At 35.5% G+C, this 21,059-nt stretch overlaps 1 protein-coding gene and 2 gene segments (V, D, J or C); all 3 read left to right on the forward strand.

The window, feature by feature from the left end:
* LOC103145434 (uncharacterized) overlaps window positions 1-21,059 on the forward strand; it is a 277,103-nt gene that overhangs the window by 83,609 nt on the left and 172,435 nt on the right. The gene's annotated exons all lie outside the window — the stretch shown is intronic.
* LOC107837436 (Ig heavy chain V region MC101-like) lies at window positions 1,443-1,941 on the forward strand. The segment is given in 2 exon segments: window positions 1,443-1,532; window positions 1,614-1,941. Coding segments are annotated over 2 exon segments (369 nt in total).
* LOC107837442 (Ig heavy chain V region XIG14-like) lies at window positions 2,988-3,460 on the forward strand. The segment is given in 2 exon segments: window positions 2,988-3,069; window positions 3,159-3,460. Coding segments are annotated over 2 exon segments (345 nt in total).

Consider the following 21,059-nt stretch of genomic DNA (forward strand, 5'->3'; position numbering starts at 1 on the left):
AGTGACACAAACCATCTGCAGAGCCGTACAAAAACACCTTGTTAGTTTCCTCTCAACCAGATGAGGCGCTCTTAGACCACTTATTTCAAAACGAATCAGATGGAAAAGCCTTTCATTGTATGGGACTTTAAAAATATCCAATTGTTTTAAGTATACAGCAGGATAAAACTTGAAAACAATTATAACAGAAATAATTATGACTTAAAATTATTTTCTCTTTCCTCTTCACATTTGTTTAGTCTAAGTTTTTTATGTTGTAAAATACTGCATGTTGTTTGTAATTCATATTTCATATAAATATAAAATAATACAGATAGCACAAGCAACATATCTGCACTCTATTATCGTGTAAAGGGCTTGATATACATCACTCATCCTATTTTTTGTTTTGTCCCCTGGGTTGTAATGATTTTGGCCTGCCCCTGTCATTTGCTGCTCCCCATATATTTCATAATGCCACACTGACACAGACAGCAGAGATATACAAAAAAAAAAAACATACGTACAAGTGCTCCTGGACCCCTGAGGATTTAAAAACTTGAGGCTGCATCCTGATTTTTTTTTTTCATAATTATTATATATCAAACATGTGCTTACACTAATCATTGCATGATTGTATACAGTAATGGGTTTTAAGCCACACATTAATAAGCAATATTTACTGCAAAGCTCCTCAAATACAGGCTTTTAAAGCCAGTGTCCTGCAACTTTCAGATGTGTCCCCGTTCCAATACTTCTGGATTAAATGCCTGAATCACTTCCTCAGTGTAGTCCAGTTGTCTAAAGTCCTGCTAATGACCTCATTATTTGACTCAAGTGTGTTGAAGCAGAGACACATCTTAAAGCTGCAGGACACCATCCCTCAAGGACTGGGTTTGACGATCATGGAATGACATCTGATCCAGTTGGATTTGAATTTCTTATTGGTTTTTTTTTCCCCTGTATGTCTGTGTAAAATACAACTTATCACAACACAATTACAAAGTAGAAATACTTTTTAAATATTGTATTAAGTTGATTATTACGCAACTCATTATAGTCAAATAATATATTCTGTTGTTTCTCAGTCCACTGGGACACTTTATGAATATTGATGAATCAATTGTTGTTACTTATATGCTTTGTTAGTAAAAGCATTATCATCTGATGACAAACAGATGATAGTGTTAAAATCTTCTTTTTAAATGGTTATTAAAAGAAACAAGCTCTTATATCTTTTGTTTTGGCCTAAGATGAAAAAGAAAAGACTAGTAATATTGCAATATAGGAAGAATGTTTGTATCTGAAATATCACTAATATATATTTAGTGAGCATTACAAAAAAGTAAATGCTATAGAAACGTGCAGTGGTGTCCTATGAATAAATCACATTCGTGATTGGCTAGTTTATCATTATGCAAATGAAACATTTGGTTCTTAAGGGAAGATCTCACTCTGTCATTCAGACTCAAAGAAAAACTTTCATTAGATGACTTTCAGCACCAACATGTCTCCTGTAGCTCTGCTGCTGCTGCTGGTGGTTACTGGATCATGTGAGTGTCAGAGAGGCAGAAAAATTCACAGCGTGATCACATCACACTGATGGTTTACTGTTGCTGCGTTTTCCTCCACAGGTGTAAAGTGTGAACAGTTGAATCAACCAGCCTCTGCGACTGTGCAGCCAGGTCAGCGTCTGACCATCAGCTGTCAGGTCTCTTATGATCTGGGCTATGGTACACACTGGATCAGACAGGCTGCTGGGAAAGGATTGGAGTGGATCGGTTACACATGCCGTGGATGCACCCCAGTTTACAAAGATTCTTTGACAAACAAGTTCAGTTTTACTTTGGATGATTCCAGTAAAACAGTGACTCTGAATGGACAGAATCTACAGCCTCAAGACTCTGCTGTGTATTACTGTGCCAGAGAGTCACAGTGACACAACACAACAGTAGAGCTGTACAAAAACCTCTCAGAGCCTGAAGCCCTATAGCATAAAGCCACCAGAAGAGGCGCTCAAAAACCACAAGTTAAAAATCAATGCCTGTTCTCAGAAGCATGCTAGAGATCAATTTTACTGCAACTGTACTGTTATAAAAACAACAAAAAAGTGAATATCGCAAATTTAGTAGACATGAAAGCATACATTGTTAGAAAATCAACTGGAGAACAAAAACAGCAGTGATGGAGTAGAAGCTGAGAGAAGATGTAAACTATGAAAAGAGCAAAGTCTACAACTCTCCCCCTGGGAGTTAATAACACTTGCCTGCTTAATCTTTTCTCAGTGACAGAGTTACTGCTTCCTTGTTCTTCGTTTAGAAGAATCTTGCAGTTGTGTCTTCACACAAGCACTCAAATGGTGTAATTTAATGTCAATAAAAACATTGCACTGGCTTATTTGTGTTACATAACAGAATAATTTTACTTTTTTTAATTTGTTTTTTACTTCTTTTTCTTGATCACATTGTGTTTGGTTACTGGTGAATTGCTAAATGCCTAGTTCTCAGTTTATATTTTAACAGTGTCTGTATTTTTGTAAATAGTAGAGTGTGTGTGATAAAGTTTTTACTTTTACTGACTGAATCTTGTAGGAATGGTACTCTTTAATTTTATTGTACTGTTTCACTTTACATTAACAGTGAAGTCTTTCTTACATCAATTCGTTCTCTTATTCATTCAAAAGTTTTCTTATTGTTACTACTGCTAGTTTTGAAAAACATAAAAGGTTTACTATGTCAAGAGTAGCCTGAATGGAAAAAAAATAGAGTCAATCAAAGAAGATTGATCTACTTCTTTAAATACTGATTCTGTCCCTGCTTTGTCTTCTACTGTGTGTTTGACACAACTATCAATATTGAAAAGGTGCTATGGTTCCCTCACATTGATTTGGTTAGAAATATTTGATCTATCTTTAATGTTTCTTTTGAAATGATTGTAAATTTCTTTATGCAAACTTAATTTCCAGGGAGTTTTCTATAAAGGTGAGGTCATGCTGTCATTTCCACCAGAAGAAGAGAAACTCCCATCAGATCATCTTCGACACCAACATGTTCTCTGTAGCTCTGCTGCTGCTTCTGGCTGCTGCATCCTGTAAGTCTCACTGAAACTGGAGATGTGACAGACTGATTTTACAGAAGGTTGTTTATTGTTCTTTCACTGTTTTTATTTTACTTCTACAGGTGTGAAGTGTGAGCAGCTGACACAGCCAGCCTCTGTGACTGTGCAGCCAGGGCAAACTCTGACCATCAGCTGTCAGGTCTCTTATTCTCTGGGCTCCTGGACAGCTTGGATCAGACAGGCTGCTGGAAAAGGACTGGAATGGATCGGAGTGAAAGGCACTGGCTATACATCCTACAAAGATTCACTGAAGAACAAATTCAGTATCGACTTAGACACTTCCAGTAAAACAGTGACTCTGAATGGACAGAATATGCAGCCTGGAGACTCTGCTGTGTATTTCTGTGCCAGAGACTCACAGTGACACAAACAAGCAGCAGAGCTGTACAAAAACCCCTCATGTGAAATGAAACCCAAAGAGGAGGAGCTCTAAGCTCTTCCAAGTTCATAATTTAACAGTGCAGATATTTTACAAACACAAATAAAACTTGAAAACCATGTTTTTAAAAAACCTGCTTTTCAAAACAGCATTTTTTTCTTACCTTTTATAAAAGGTATTAAAACAAACTGTTTTTTAATGCCTGTGGAATGATAAATGTCAGTGCGTCATTCAGCCCTCTCACCATGTGTTTTATTAATATTCAAAACATTTTCCTTTAAGGTCCATTTGCAATTGAACATCATAGTGAATATACTACCACTAAAAAATTGATATGATAGAGGATTCCTTTGGGATTTAAAACAAGAAATCAAATTTTAATATTCTATAAAATCTTAATTAGCAACAGCAGGTTGAACAAATACAAACATTTTTCTAGATTGTATTCAGTGCAGCTGAGATAATTCTCCCTTTTTTCATGAAATCTGATTGGGTAGTCAGTAATCATGCAAAATAAACCTGCTATAAAAAGTCAGTGCTGTCAGTCACAGGAACAGAAGCTTTCATCGGATCACTTTCTACACCAACATGTTCTCTGTAGCTCTGCTGCTGTTGCTGGCAGCTCCATCCTGTGAGTCTCACTGAGACACTCACATTATGCTGAGACACATATTGGTGATGCATTTTAATTAATTTATGTTATCATCAACAGGTGTGAAGTGCCAACAGCTGACACAACCAGCCTCTTTGACTGTACAGTCAGGTCAGACTCTGAGCATCAGCTGTCAGGTCTCTTATTCTGTCACCAGCTATGACACAAGCTGGATCCGACAACCTGCAGGAAAAGGCCTGGAATGGATGGGTATTATTTGGACTGATGGAAGTAATGATTATGCCAGTAATGTCCGGGGACGTATTGAAATCACCAGAGACACCAATAAGAAGATTGTGAATCTGAGGCTGTCTGCCATCAAACCAGAGGAGTCTGCTGTGTATTACTGTGCCAGATATGCACAGTGGTTAATGTGAACAGAGGGGCTGTACAAAAACTCTTCACAGAGCAGGAGATAGGTGACATCAGTAAATGTTGGTTGATGGTTTCGTGTTTTTCCAGAATTCTGCCCACAGATGTGAAACAGAGAATGTGTATCAGGTTTATATTTATGCTCTATATTTATCCACTGTGAATACAATTAAGTTAATACATGAAAAACAACATTCATTCCTTGTTCACATCTGTGATTTTTGACTTCTATCTTGCCAAAGGTTGGTTTAGATCAAAAATAAAATCACTTTTGGCAAAGAATGGCTTAGGTCATTATTTCAGGAAGGTGATGTTTTGATAATGGCAGTAAAATACTTTAAAAGTAAATGATGACTGGTTGTTCTCTCATTTTCTACACTCCAGATTACAAATTAAGGAATTAATCTGTCAGTTACAAAGGAACAGATGTTCATCAGATCATCTTTTATACATGTTCTTTGCAGCTCTGATGCAGGATGCTGTAAGTTTCATTTAGAGAATCATATTATGATTACTCTACAGTCTTACTGATATTACATTTTGAACCGATGTGATATCATTAAAGGCTGTGAAGTGTGAGCAAAGAGTTCAGACTCTGACCATCATCTGTTAGTTATGTTATGGATGTGACCAACGATCACACACACTTGATCGGTCGACTGGCAGAAAAAACTTTCTGGCATCTCATGTGCCAACAGTGATTAAGGTCACATATAAATCACCAAAGTCTGTGTATCATAAAACCAGAAGACTCTGCTATTACTTTGTAAGAAACACAGTGATTAACGAGCAGCGAGGCTGTACAATGTTGAAATTGCATTAACTTGCATAGAATACTGAGCATTGTGTAAAAATAAACAAGATTTTCTGCTTTTTAGCTCCGTCAACAGCTGGTCCAACAGAATGTTTTATTATAAGCTTTAGTCGTAGATCAAATATGTAGTTGAAACACTACATTTAATTTGAGGCTGAATTCATTATATACTTTTTCTTTTTATATACAAGAAGGTTTTTATTAGATTTTCTTACAAATTACAATTTCTTACAATTTTATTAGGTTTTCAAATAATTTGTAATAAATAAAGACAATCAACATTGGCCATTGCTGAATTAAACATGTAATTGTAAACAAGTAAATTCACACATAATTGTATCCATTACACAGGACAGCATGATGTTGTAATTGTTGTTTCCTCACATGGTTATGGGTTTAAATCCCAACCAGACTCAGACTCAGACCTCTAAAATCAATGAAAATACAAATCAAGCTAGAAATTATTCTCAAGTTTTGTAAATCAAGCTTTTAAATTTTTCTATCCAATATTGCCTTCCTTATTCCTTGTCTTAGTCAATGCCAGTAACATAATTTTGATGCATAGCATCAAAAAGTTAAAGCATTCTGCCATAGAAAAATAAATTTGATGAGTATGTTAACATTTGTTTGTAATTTTTTTTATATAACAAGGAAAAACATGAATGATAAATTAATAAGTTATTCCTACTGTCTTCGGTTGTTAAATGAGGAACATCAGCAAGACAGGAATATTGTAAAAAAAAAAAGAGAGAGAGAGAAAAATAAAAAACAACTCATGCATATAAATATAACAACCAAAACGGGTCACTTTTATACATCCATTCAGAAAAATGAACGAAGGGGGATTCTGTCTAAAATAAAACTATTAGTTTCCTACTGTGCTGTTAGCATATAATAGGCACTGGTGATTGGCTGGTTGGTCATTAGGCAAATTAAATGACATCCTTTAAATGACATAATCTCATCCTGTCAGTCACAGAGAAGCTCTCATTGGATCACCTTCTCCACCAACATGCTCTCTGTAGCTCTGCTGCTGCTGCTGGCAGCTGGATCCTGTGAGTCTCTCATAAATGCTCACATTATGTTGATGCTATGCTCTTACTGGTTTTATACTTTGATTAATTTGATGTTTGTCATCTGCAGGTGTGAAGTGTCAACAGCAGCTGACACAACCAGCCTCTTTGACTGTGCAGCCAGGTCAGACTCTGACCATCAGCTGTCAGGTCTCTTATTCTGTCACCGGCTCTGGAACACACTGGATCCGACAACCTGCAGGAAAAGCTCTGGAATGGATGGGTGTTATTTGGAACAGTGGAAGTAACAACTATGCCACCAATATCCAAGGACGTATAGAAATCACCAGAGACACGCGTAAAAACATTTTGTATCTGAGACTGTCTACCATGAAACCAGAAGAGTCTGCTGTCTATTACTGTGCAAAAAGCCCACAGTGGTTCATGTGAGCAGAGAGGTTGTACAAAAACTCTTCACAGAGCAAAAGACATTGGTGTCAACAGCAAACAATGTGGTTTTTGATCATTTCCTGTTTTCCCAGTATTATTTCAGGAAGGTAATGTTTTAATAATAATAGTAAAATACTTTAAAAGCAAATTGAATTGTAACTGGTTGTTCTGTCATTTTTTTAATTTCAACATTATAGATCAAGGACTTGATCTGTCAATTAACTTTCATCAGATCACATTTTATACATATGTTTATACATTTCTGGTGCTCTGATTAGGGATGCTGTACATTTCGTTTAAAAATCATTATGATCACACTACACTCTCATTGATATTACATGTTGAACTGATGTGATATCATCAACAGGGGTAAAGTGTGAACAAAGAGTTCAGATTTTGACCATCATCTGTTAGGTATGTTATAGACGGGAGTAACGATCACACACACTGGATCAAGCGATTGGCAGAAAAAACACTCAGGGATTTTGGAGGCAATTTCATGTGCCGACATTGTCTAAGGTCACATAGAAATCACCAGAGTTTGGTACTATAAAACCAGAGGACTCTGCTGTGTATTACTGTGCAAAAAACACAATGATTAATGAGCAGCGAGGCTGTGCAAAAACTTTGTACAATGTTGAAATTGCATTAACTTAAAGAAAATACTGAGCAACGTGTAAAAATAAACAAGACGTGGTTTGTGAGTTCCTGTTTTTTAGCTCCATCAACAGCTGGTCCAACAGAATGTTTTATTATTAACTTTAGATCAGATGTGTAATTGAAACACTTCATTTAATTTGATGCTGAATTCATGATATGCCTTTCTTTTTATATAGAAGAAGGTTTTTACTTGTTTTCTTATGAATTGTTTTGGTAAATTATATTTTGGCTCCAGGTGTGACAATAAATAAAGACAATCAACATTGGCTCCCAAAAGTGTCTATATGTGTCCAAGTCAGCAGGTGTTAAATTAACACTTTTGGAATTGTTAAAAGATTGACACCCATTTTTTTTGTTAAATTAACATTGATCTATAATACTGAAATGGGTTTAAGAAAAGTTAAACTTTCCATCTTTGTGTATTGTTTTGAATATTTTCCACTGGATTCGATTGATATTGGCATCTTGTGGGTCAATTATTTACTTTTTAAACACCACATTATGTTTTGTGATCAACACTACACTGGTGTTACTTTTAAAATATTTCAACACCAACACCGTTGTAAATGTTAATGTGACACTCTGTATTGTTGAATTTAACACCAGCTGACTTGGACACATATAGACACTTTTGGGTGTTAATTCAACACTGGCATTTTTACTGTGTATTGTTGAATTAAACAGTTAATTCATATTAATTCAAACTAAATTCACACATAATTTTCATAATCATACTCTGTGAGATTTGACTTACTGTCAGGGAGATCAGTTTCTATTTTCTCATTAAAAAAATTATTATAATTTCTGACTTGACATGAAATGAGGTCGATAAGGAAACATATCCAAACATTAAACTGATGATTAAACATATATATGTTTTACATTGTAAGGATTATAAATGTAGAAAGAGTAACATCTACTTCAGGACACTTTATGGAATTTAAAACTCCTACTATATGTCTGGGGCTGGTTGTTGTCAAATAAAGCTAAAAAAATATATGTGTCCATTACACAGGACAGCATGATGGTGTAATTGCTGTTTCCTCACATGGTTATGGGTTTAAATCCCAACCAGTCTCAGACATCTAAAATCAATGAAAATGTCAATTAAGCTAGAAATCATCAAGTTTTGTACATCAAGCTTTATTTTTTTTCTATCCAATATTGCCTCATATTTTTCCTTGTCTTATTCAATGCCAGTAACATAATTTTGATGCTTAGCATAAAAAAATTCAAAGCATTCTGCCATAGAAAATACATTTGATGAATATGTTAACATTTGTTTGTGAATATTTTTTTTTCTATAACAAGGAAAAACATGAATGATAAATTAGGAATAAGAGGAAGAGGAGCAAGACAGGAATATTGTAAAATAAAAAGGAAAAAATAATAAAACAACTCATGCATATAAATATAACAACCAAAACGGGCCACTTTTATACATCCATTCAGAAAAATGAACTAAGGGATATTCTGTTTGAAAAAAAACCTACTACTTTCCTACTGTGCTGTTAGCATATAATAGGCACTGATGATTGGCTGGTTGGTCATTAGGCAAATTAAATGACATCCTTTAAATGACATAATCTCATCCTGTCAGTCACAGAGAAGCTCTCATTGGATCACCTTCAGCACCAACATGTTCTCTGTAGCTCTGCTGCTGCTGCTGCTGGCTGCTGGATCCTGTGAGTCTCTCAGAAATGCTCACATTATGCTGATGCTATGCTCTTACTGGTTTTACACTTTGATTAATTTAATGTTGTCATCTACAGATGTGAAGTGTGAACAGCTGACACAACCAGCCGCTTTGACTGTTCAGCCAGGTCAACCTCTGACCATCAGCTGTCAGGTTTCTTATTCTTTGAGCACCAGCACACACTGGATCAGACAACCTGCAGGAAAAGGCCTGGAGTGGATTGGTTACATGTGCTCTGGATGCACAGGAGCTCGCAAAGATTCTTTAAAGANGGTTCCCTCACATTGATTTGGTTAGAAATATTTGATCTATCGTTAATGTTTCTTTTGAAATTATTGTAAATTTCTTTATGCAAACTTAATTTCCAAGGAGTTTCCTATAAAGATGAGGTCATGCTGTCATTTGCACCAGATTAAGAGAAACTCCCATCAGATCATCTTCGACACCAACATGTTCTCTGTAGCTCTGCTGCTGCTGCTGGATCCTGTGAGTCTCACTGAAACTGGAGATGTGATAGAGTGATTTTACTGAAGGTTGTTTATTGTTCTTTCACTGTTTTTATTTTACTTCTACAGATGTGAAGTGTGAACAGCTGACACAACCAGCCTCTTTGACTGTGCAGTCAGGTCAGACTCTGACCATCAGCTGTCAGGTCTCTTATTCTGTCACCAGCTATCACACACACTGGATCCGACAACCTGCAGGAAAAGCACCTGAATGGATGGGTGTTATTTGGAATAATGGACGTAATGCTTATGCCACCAATGTCCAAGGACGTATAAAAATCACCAGAGACACCAATAAGAACACGATGTATCTGAGTCTGTCTGCTATGAAACCAGAGGAGTCTGCTGTGTATTACTGTGCCAGAGAGACACTGTGGTTAATGTGAGAAGAGAGACTGTACAAAAACTCTTCAAAGAGCAGAAGTGATATTAGCCTGAATATAAATACTATTGAAGTTGTTTTGGTTTGAGATTTCCTGTTTTTAGCTTCATCAGCAGGTCGTTCAGCAGAAACAGTTTATCAATTGTATATCAGATATGAAACTCATTTAAAATAACTAAAATCGGCCTAAACTCATGAAACTGTTTTTTTTAATAGGAAAAACTTTTCATTCTTTTTCTCAATGCATTTTCAAGACCTTCGTTACTTTGATTCTTATAGCAGCATACTAAAGGTACTTAAATTATTAATGTTATTGTACATACTTACTCAATAAATTAGAATATTATTGACAAATCAAATTATTTCAGTAACTTCATCACTGAGTGAAAAACATTATATAGAGATTATACAGACAAAGGCTGATGTTTTAACACTTTTAATTCTCTTAATCATGATGACTTTCTGCTAAAATCTACTAAAAACATAACACTTAAAATTAGAAACAAATAAATAACAATTATGTTGTACTCATGAAAAGCATGTTGAATGCTTTCTTAGACGTTGATATTTTTAAAAGGAGCTTTTAATCTGACATTTGAGACTCATTGGGAAGTAGATTATAATTCACTGAATGTAAGTGTAAATGATAGTTTGATTTCAGTTTTATGTTGTTCATAATGTAAGCACAATAGATTTAAAAACTAAATATAGCCTGGTTGTTGTATTTTATTGTNCCTCACATTGATTTGGTTAGAAATATTTGATCTATCTTTAATGTTTCTTTTGAAATGATTGTAAATTTCTTTATGCAAACTTAATTTCCAGGGAGTTTTCTATAAAGGTGAGGTCATGCTGTCATTTCCACCAGAAGAAGAGAAACTCCCATCAGATCATCTTCGACACCAACATGTTCTCTGTAGCTCTGCTGCTGCTTCTGGCTGCTGCATCCTGTAAGTCTCACTGAAACTGGAGATGTGACAGACTGATTTTACAGAAGGTTGTTTATTGTTCTTTCACTGTTTTTATTTTACTTCTACAGGTGTGAAGTGTGAGCAGCTGACACAGCCAGCCTCTGTGACTGTGCAGCCAGGGCAAACTCTGACCATCAGCTGTCAGGTCTCTTATTCTCTGGGCTCCTGGACAGCTTGGATCAGACAGGCTGCTGGAAAAGGACTGGAATGGATCGGAGTGAAAGGCACTGGCTATACATCCTACAAAGATTCACTGAAGAACAAATTCAGTATCGACTTAGACACTTCCAGTAAAACAGTGACTCTGAATGGACAGAATATGCAGCCTGGAGACTCTGCTGTGTATTTCTGTGCCAGAGACTCACAGTGACACAAACAAGCAGCAGAGCTGTACAAAAACCCCTCATGTGAAATGAAACCCAAAGAGGAGGAGCTCTAAGCTCTTCCAAGTTCATAATTTAACAGTGCAGATATTTTACAAACACAAATAAAACTTGAAAACCATGTTTTTAAAAAACCTGCTTTTCAAAACAGCATTTTTTTCTTACCTTTTATAAAAGGTATTAAAACAAACTGTTTTTTAATGCCTGTGGAATGATAAATGTCAGTGCGTCATTCAGCCCTCTCACCATGTGTTTTATTAATATTCAAAACATTTTCCTTTAAGGTCCATTTGCAATTGAACATCATAGTGAATATACTACCACTAAAAAATTGATATGATAGAGGATTCCTTTGGGATTTAAAACAAGAAATCAAATTTTAATATTCTATAAAATCTTAATTAGCAACAGCAGGTTGAACAAATACAAACATTTTTCTAGATTGTATTCAGTGCAGCTGAGATAATTCTCCCTTTTTTCATGAAATCTGATTGGGTAGTCAGTAATCATGCAAAATAAACCTGCTATAAAAAGTCAGTGCTGTCAGTCACAGGAACAGAAGCTTTCATCGGATCACTTTCTACACCAACATGTTCTCTGTAGCTCTGCTGCTGTTGCTGGCAGCTCCATCCTGTGAGTCTCACTGAGACACTCACATTATGCTGAGACACATATTGGTGATGCATTTTAATTAATTTATGTTATCATCAACAGGTGTGAAGTGCCAACAGCTGACACAACCAGCCTCTTTGACTGTACAGTCAGGTCAGACTCTGAGCATCAGCTGTCAGGTCTCTTATTCTGTCACCAGCTATGACACAAGCTGGATCCGACAACCTGCAGGAAAAGGCCTGGAATGGATGGGTATTATTTGGACTGATGGAAGTAATGATTATGCCAGTAATGTCCGGGGACGTATTGAAATCACCAGAGACACCAATAAGAAGATTGTGAATCTGAGGCTGTCTGCCATCAAACCAGAGGAGTCTGCTGTGTATTACTGTGCCAGATATGCACAGTGGTTAATGTGAACAGAGGGGCTGTACAAAAACTCTTCACAGAGCAGGAGATAGGTGACATCAGTAAATGTTGGTTGATGGTTTCGTGTTTTTCCAGAATTCTGCCCACAGATGTGAAACAGAGAATGTGTATCAGGTTTATATTTATGCTCTATATTTATCCACTGTGAATACAATTAAGTTAATACATGAAAAACAACATTCATTCCTTGTTCACATCTGTGATTTTTGACTTCTATCTTGCCAAAGGTTGGTTTAGATCAAAAATAAAATCACTTTTGGCAAAGAATGGCTTAGGTCATTATTTCAGGAAGGTGATGTTTTGATAATGGCAGTAAAATACTTTAAAAGTAAATGATGACTGGTTGTTCTCTCATTTTCTACACTCCAGATTACAAATTAAGGAATTAATCTGTCAGTTACAAAGGAACAGATGTTCATCAGATCATCTTTTATACATGTTCTTTGCAGCTCTGATGCAGGATGCTGTAAGTTTCATTTAGAGAATCATATTATGATTACTCTACAGTCTTACTGATATTACATTTTGAACCGATGTGATATCATTAAAGGCTGTGAAGTGTGAGCAAAGAGTTCAGACTCTGACCATCATCTGTTAGTTATGTTATGGATGTGACCAACGATCACACACACTTGATCGGTCGACTGGCAGAAAAAACTTTCTGGCATCTCATGTGCCAACAGTGATTAAGGTCACATATAAATCACCAAAGTCTGTGTATCATAAAACCAGAAGACTCTGCTATTACTTTGTAAGAAACACAGTGATTAACGAGCAGCGAGGCTGTACAATGTTGAAATTGCATTAACTTGCATAGAATACTGAGCATTGTGTAAAAATAAACAAGATTTTCTGCTTTTTAGCTCCGTCAACAGCTGGTCCAACAGAATGTTCTATTATAAGCTTTAGTCGTAGATCAAATATGTAGTTGAAACACTACATTTAATTTGAGGCTGAATTCATTATATACTTTTTCTTTTTATATACAAGAAGGTTTTTATTAGATTTTCTTACAAATTACAATTTCTTACAATTTTATTAGGTTTTCAAATAATTTGTAATAAATAAAGACAATCAACATTGGCCATTGCTGAATTAAACATGTAATTGTAAACAAGTAAATTCACACATAATTGTATCCATTACACAGGACAGCATGATGTTGTAATTGTTGTTTCCTCACATGGTTATGGGTTTAAATCCCAACCAGACTCAGACTCAGACCTCTAAAATCAATGAAAATACAAATCAAGCTAGAAATTATTCTCATGTTTTGTAAATCAAGCTTTTAAATTTTTCTATCCAATATTGCCTTCCTTATTCCTTGTCTTAGTCAATGCCAGTAACATAATTTTGATGCATAGCATCAAAAGGTTACAGCATTCTGCTATAGAAAAATAAATTTGATGAGTGTGTTAACATTTGTTTGTAATTTTTTTTNCGAAGAAAACAAGTGTAAGAAGAACAGCTCTGCTAAACCAAAACTATCACATTATGTGATCACATGACACTTGATCTCCTCTATACTTGAGATTTTCGGATTTTAGCTCCATCAGCAGGTGGTTCAGCAGAAACAGTTCATATTTCACATCTTCAATTTTGTATCAGATATGAAACAGAATATAAAAATTAAAATGGCCCTAAATTCATGAAACATGAACAAAGGTTTTTATTATTTTTCTCAATGCATTTTGAAGGTCTTAGCACTTTATTTTTGATTCCTTTATCAGCATACTAAAGACAGAAACCAAAGAAAACAAGTCTAAGGAGAAAAGCTCTGCTAAACCGAAACTGTCACATCATATGATCACATGATACTTTTTCTCCTCCTATCTGCTATATAAATGCAACAGTGTGGAGTTGATTTCATAGGACGTCTGTATCATCAGTCAACATGTTTTGTGCTGCTTTGTTCCTGCTCCTTGCAGCTGCAGGTGAATTTCTTCCAATTTATCTCAGTCAGTAATTTATTTGTCTTAAACCTTTACTCATAATTTCTGACAAAATATGTTTTTATCAGGAGTGAAGTGTGAACAGCTGACACAGCCGGCTTCAGTGACTCTGCAGCCCGGTCAGACTCTGACCATCAGCTGTCAGGTCTCTTATTCTGTTAGAAGCTACTACACAGCTTGGATCAGACAACCTGCAGGAAAAAGACTGGAGTGGATTGGAGAAGCAGCGGATGGATCAACAACATACTACAAAGATTCTCTCAGAAACAAATTTAGTCTTTCTATAGACTCTTCCAGTAACACAGTGACTCTGAATGGACAGAATATGCAGCCTGGAGATTCTGCTGTTTATTACTGTGCCAGAGACCCACAGTGACACAAATGTACTGCAGAGCTGAACAAAAACTCCACTAAGCCTGAATACATGTATTTTTATTTCTCACCCACAGGAGGCGCTCTTAGGCCGTTGAATATTTCATGATTATTACAACCAAATTTCTCCAATATATAACAAATACATATTTCTTCACATTATGTTATAATGTGAAGAAATAAAAGATTATAACTAACATTTTTACAATTAAACATGTCTATGTAACACAGTAATGTTGCGCTTAAAAACAAAACATTGAATGTAAGATGTAGCAAAAAAGTTGTCTCATCTTTCTTCTTGATTAATATTGAGATCATATACATCATTCTCTGAAACAATAAGTCACAACATTTTATCATTAACATTGTTTTATGCATATTTTTGTACCACAAAAAACATGAACATTCAATATATATAACCAGTATATTTGGTTCATGAAAAATATTCCTATCATATGTTATTGAACATGTATTGTCTTTCTCATGAAGTGTGAAGAGGGATGGAGGAGAATATAGCACTTTTATAAGAAATGTATCTTTTTTTCTCATGAAGAGAAAAATAGGTAAATTTTATGAAGTCAGACAAAATCACAATCTGCATTCTGCTTAGAAAAAACATTTCCTGCTGTGCTGTTAGGCGTACAATAGTCGTTCATGATTGGCTGGTCGGTTATTATTCAAATTACATGTCATGCTTTTTAAAATTGATCTCATCCTGTCAATCAGAGAGCAGCTCTCACTGGATCATCTTCTACACCAACATGCTCTCTGTAGCTCTGCTGCTGCTGCTGGCTGCTGCATCCTGTGAGTCTCTCAGAGACATTCACATTATGCTGAGACACACATATTGATTGTACACTTTCATTAATTTATGTTGTCTTCAACAGGTGTGAAGTGTCAACAGCTGACACAACCAGCCTCTTTGACTGTGCAGTCAGGTCAGACTCTGACCATCAGCTGTCAGGTCTCTTATTCTGTCACCAGCTATCACACACACTGGATCCGACAACCTGCAGGAAAAGCACCTGAATGGATGGGTGCTATTTGGACTAGTGGAAGAAATGCTTATGCCACTAATGTCCAAGGACGTATTGAAATCACCAGAGACACCAATAAGAAGATTGTGTATCTGAGTCTGTCTGCTATGAAACCAGAGGAGTCTGCTGTGTATTACTGTGCCAGATATGACCACAGTGGTTAATGTGAACAGAAAAGCTGTACAAAAACTCTTCACAGAGCAGGAGATAGGTGACATCAGTAAATGTTGGTTGATGGTTTAGTGTTTTTCCAGAATTCTGCCCACAGATGTGAAACAGAGAATGTGTATCAGGTTTATGTTTATGCTCTATATTTATCCACTGTGAATACAATTAAGTTAATACATGAAAAACAAAATTCATTCCTTGATCATGTGTGTGATTTCTTACTTTTATCTTGCCAAAAGTTGATTTAGACAAAAAATAAAATAACTTTTAGCAAAGAAAAGCTTAGGCCATTGTTTCAGGAAGGTGATGTTTTGATAATGACAGTAAAATACTTTAAAAGTAAATTATGACTGGTTGCTCTCTCATTTTCTACATTCCAGATTACAAATTAAGGAATTAATCTGTCAGTTACAAAGGAACAGATGTTCATCAGATCATCTTTTGTCCATGTTCTCTGCAGCTCTGATGCAGGATGCTGTAAGTTTCATTTAGAGAATCATATTATGATTACTCTACAGTCTTACTGATATTACATTTTGAACCGATGTGATATCATTAAAGGCTGTGAAGTGTGAGCAAAGAGTTCAGACTCTGACCATCATCTGTTAGTTATGTTATGGATGTGACCAACGATCACACACACTGGATCGGTCGACTGGCAGAAAAAGCGCTCTGGCATCTCATATGCCAACAGTGATTAAGGTCACATATAAATCACCAAAGTCTGTGTATCATAAAACCAGAAGACTCTGCTATTACTTTGTAAGAAACACAGTGATTAACGAGCAGCGAGGCTGTACAATGTTGAAATTGCATTAACTTGCATAGAATACTGAGCATTGTGTAAAAATAAACAAGATTTTCTGCTTTTTAGCACCGTCAACAGACGGTCCAACAGAATGTTCTATTATAAGCTTTAGTCGTAGATCAAATATGTAGTTGAAACACTACATTTAATTTGAGGCTGAATTCATGATATACTTTTTCTATTTATATACAAGAAGGTTTTTATTAGATTTTCTTACAAATTACAATTTCTTACAATTTTATTAGGTTTTCAAATAATTTGTAATAAATAAAGACAATCAACATTGGCCATTGCTGAATTAAACATGTAATTCATATTAATTCAAAGTAAATTCACACATAATTGTGTCTATTACACAGGACAGCATGATGGTGTTATTGCTGTTTCCTCACATGGTTATGGGTTTAAATCCCAACCAGACTCAGACTCAGACCTCTAAAATCAATGAAAATACAAATCAAGCTAGAAATTATTCTCATGTTTTGTAAATCAAGCTTTTAAATTTTTCTATCCAATATTGCCTTCCTTATTCCTTGTCTTAGTCAATGCCAGTAACATAATTTTGATGCATAGCATCAAAAGGTTACAGCATTCTGCTATAGAAAAATAAATTTGATGAGTGTGTTAACATTTGTTTGTAATTTTTTTTTCTATAACAAAGAAAAACATGAATGATAAATTAATAAGTTATTGCTACTGCCTTCGGTTGTTAAAGGAGGAACAGGAGCAAGACAGGAATATTGTAAAAAAAATATATATTGAGGTCATATACATCATTCCTTGAAACAATAAGTCACAACGTTCTGTCATTAACGTTGATTCATCCATATTTTTCTACCACAAAAACACATGAAAAATCAATAGATAGAACGAGTATATTTGGTTTATGAAAAATATTTCTACAATGTGTTATTGAACATTTATTGTCTTTCTCATAAAGTGTAAAGAGGAATGGAAGAAAATATAAGAATATTATAGAGACAAAAGGTCAATTTTGTTAGAGACATAATCTTAATCTGCACCTTGCTTAAAAAAACATATCCTTGATAGTCATTCATGATTGGCTCGTTGGTCAATAGGCAAATTACATGTCATGCTTTTTAAAATTGATCTCATCCTGTCAGTCACAGTCAGAGAAGCTCCCATCAGATCATCTTCTACACCAACATGTTCTCTGTAGCTCTGCTGCTGCTGGCAGCTGGATCCTGTGAGTCTCACAGAGAAACTGACAGAATGCTGAGACACACATATTGATTGTGCACTTTCATTAATTCAATCTTATTATCAACAGGTGTTAAGTGTGAACAGCTGACACAACCAGCCTCTTTGACTGTGCAGTCAGGTCAGACTCTGACCATCAGCTGTCAGGTCTCTTATTCTGTCACCAGCTATGGAACACACTGGATCCGACAACCTGCAGGAAAAGCTCTGGAATGGATGGGTGTTATTTGGAGCGGTGGAAGTAACAACTATGCCACCAATGTCCAAGGACGTATAGAAATCACCAGAGATACCAGTAAAAACATGGTGACTCTGAGACTGTCTACTATGACACTAGAGGAGTCTGCTGTGTATTACTGTGCGAAAAACACACAGTGGTTCATGTGAGCAGAGAGGCTGTACAAAAACTCTTCACTTAGCAGAAGACATACATGCCATTAGTAAACAATGAGGTTTTTGATGATTTCCTGTTTTTCCAGATTCCTTACCACATATGTGAAACAGAGAATGTGTTTCTCTGTTTCAGAGAATCACATTTTTACACAAAGTTAAATAACTTTAAAGTTTAATAACTTTACAGAAAGTTAAACTTTATGTCATTTGCCCAATGATACACAGGATAACAATGTTTTATTCCATATTCTTATTTTTTCCATAAGAGTATGGGGAAAATAAAGCTCCTCATATAAACTTTAATCAAAGAAGTTCTTTCTTCCTATAAAATCTCAAGAAATATGGCAGTTGCATCAAGCTACTCAGTTACCTAAAGTAACTGCATCCTGTTTAACATAAACAAACGTACAGCCTGCCAAGCAATATGTTGCTTCAGACCTGTTTGTGATTGGATGGTCTGACATTTTGCAAATGAATCATAGTGTTATAAACAGTCAGTGTCATTCTGTCAGTCACAGAGCAACAGCTATTTTCATTGGATCAAGTTCATCACCAACATGTTCTCTGTAGCTCTACTGGTGCTGCTGGCTTCTGGATCCTGTGAGTCTCACCAGGACAGTACCATTATCTCCATATTACTGACAATGCTCTTACATGTATTAAACTTTCTCATTAACAGTTCAGATTCTGACCATCATCTGTTAGGTATGTTATGGATGGGAGCAACGATCACACAAACTAGATCAAGTGACTGGCAGAAAAAACACTCAGGGATTTTGGAGGCAACTCATGTGCTGACATTGTCTAAAGTCACATAGAAATCACCAGAGTGTGGTACGATAAAACCAGAGGGCTCTGCTGTGTATTACTGTGCAAAAAAACATAATGATTAATGAGCAGCAAGGCTGTGCAAAAACTTTGTACAATGTTGAAATTCCATTAACTTACATAAAATACTGAGCAACGTGTAAAAATAAACAAGATGTGGTTTGTGAGTTCCTGTTTTTTAGCTCCGCCAACAGCTGGTCCAACAGAATGTTTTATTATAAACTTTAGTCCAGGGCCGTGCAGAGACCACTAAAGGGGCAGGTGCTCAAAAAAAAAAAAGGGCACATCTTACCGCATTCTAGGACAGAATATTAACAAAGTTTATCAGCTTTCAGAGTTTAATAAACAATGATAAATTACAAAATTGTGAAATATACAATCAAAGCTAAGGTAAATCTCTATACAGAGCATACAACTATGCATATGTAAGATATTTTATTAGTAATTTCTTTCTGCAGGTCTATTTTGTTATAGGAAAGTATTGTAATATTCAAACCCACAATTTAGCAAGATATGTAAATCAGAGCTGGAGGTTTAGTTCTGATTTACATATTTTGTCTTTACAGAATTACACTATTAAAAATGTAAACAAGGGCACAATGCAACCTTTTAGTGACTGTAACCTATAAAAAAACAGCTGCCTGTTTACTGCAGTGGAGATGAAGATGGTCTATTCAGGAAAGCAGTGCTGCATCAAACTATAAGGTGGAACTGCAGAAAAAAAGAAAAAAAAAAACAAAAGCAAAAATTAAATTGTTAATGCATGTCAACATGAGAAAAGCCTACTGAGTTTTGCTTAAAACTTTTTTAAACATTTAAATCATACATTTGTCTCATGAAGTGAATTTTTTTGCAAAACAAACTTATTTGTGCATGTCAGAAATCTTTTCTTGATATTCTAAGTTTTAGTTTGAGTCAAAGTTTTGCTTGTGATTCTCACATGACATCATGGGCAAGACCCAAAATCACAACAAAAGATTTCTGATGTGTGCAAATAAAAGTTTATGTTTGGCAAATAACTTTTTAAGTTCACAAGACAAACATTTGTTATTTAATTAAACAAAATTAAACAAAACAATTTGTTTTTAAAAAAGTAATCATTAAAATTCCAAAAGTTTTGATTACAATTTTATTTTACTTAACTGAGGCTAGTTTATTTTTTCCCACTGAATAATTGGGGGAACAATTTAACTACAAACTCTGCGAACCAGACGCTAAACTTAAAGTCTGGGTTGAGTTTTTTCCCCTTCATTAATGACATACATTATATCTATCATGGTAATTCAGGGTGAGTTATTTTTAATTCTAAATGAATACCCTTGTTGGACTTTTATTTAAGTGCTATTCTCCTTCAAGATACATTTACTTAACACCAGAATAAATGCAATGTACATTAAATTAGAAGATCCGACATTTACCCATTATGGAGATGATAAGTTTTGGACGGGCGAGAAGTGCCTCGTACACAGGGAAGAAACTTTTAATTATCTAGCTTTGCTAGCAAAGTCGTTAGGTAGCAGCTAGCTAAAAGCACAACAACAACAGCCTAATGTCTGTATGATAGGAATACTGAATAGATAAGAACAGTTTCTCCTCACCTGGCTGTCTCCTCCCGATCAGTAGTTCAGAGAAAGGCAGACGCAGAGGCCTCTCAGTGTCTGTTGTATTTCATTACCTCTCTGCTTAAACCGCTGAAGCAGAAACGAGACTTCAACGTTTTCCATCATCTGACAAGCAGCAAGTCTGCTCCACTTTATTCACCAAAACTTTTTTTTTTTTAATTCACCAAAAACTGTTCTGTAATCTGGATCGTTCGCTACGTTGAGCTCCAGTTAGCCGCCTTATCTCACTGCGCGAGAGGCAAC

This window comes from Poecilia formosa, unplaced genomic scaffold, assembly GCF_000485575.1.
Source record: "Poecilia formosa unplaced genomic scaffold, Poecilia_formosa-5.1.2 Scaffold142, whole genome shotgun sequence".
Taxonomy (NCBI): Eukaryota; Metazoa; Chordata; class Actinopteri; order Cyprinodontiformes; family Poeciliidae; genus Poecilia; species Poecilia formosa.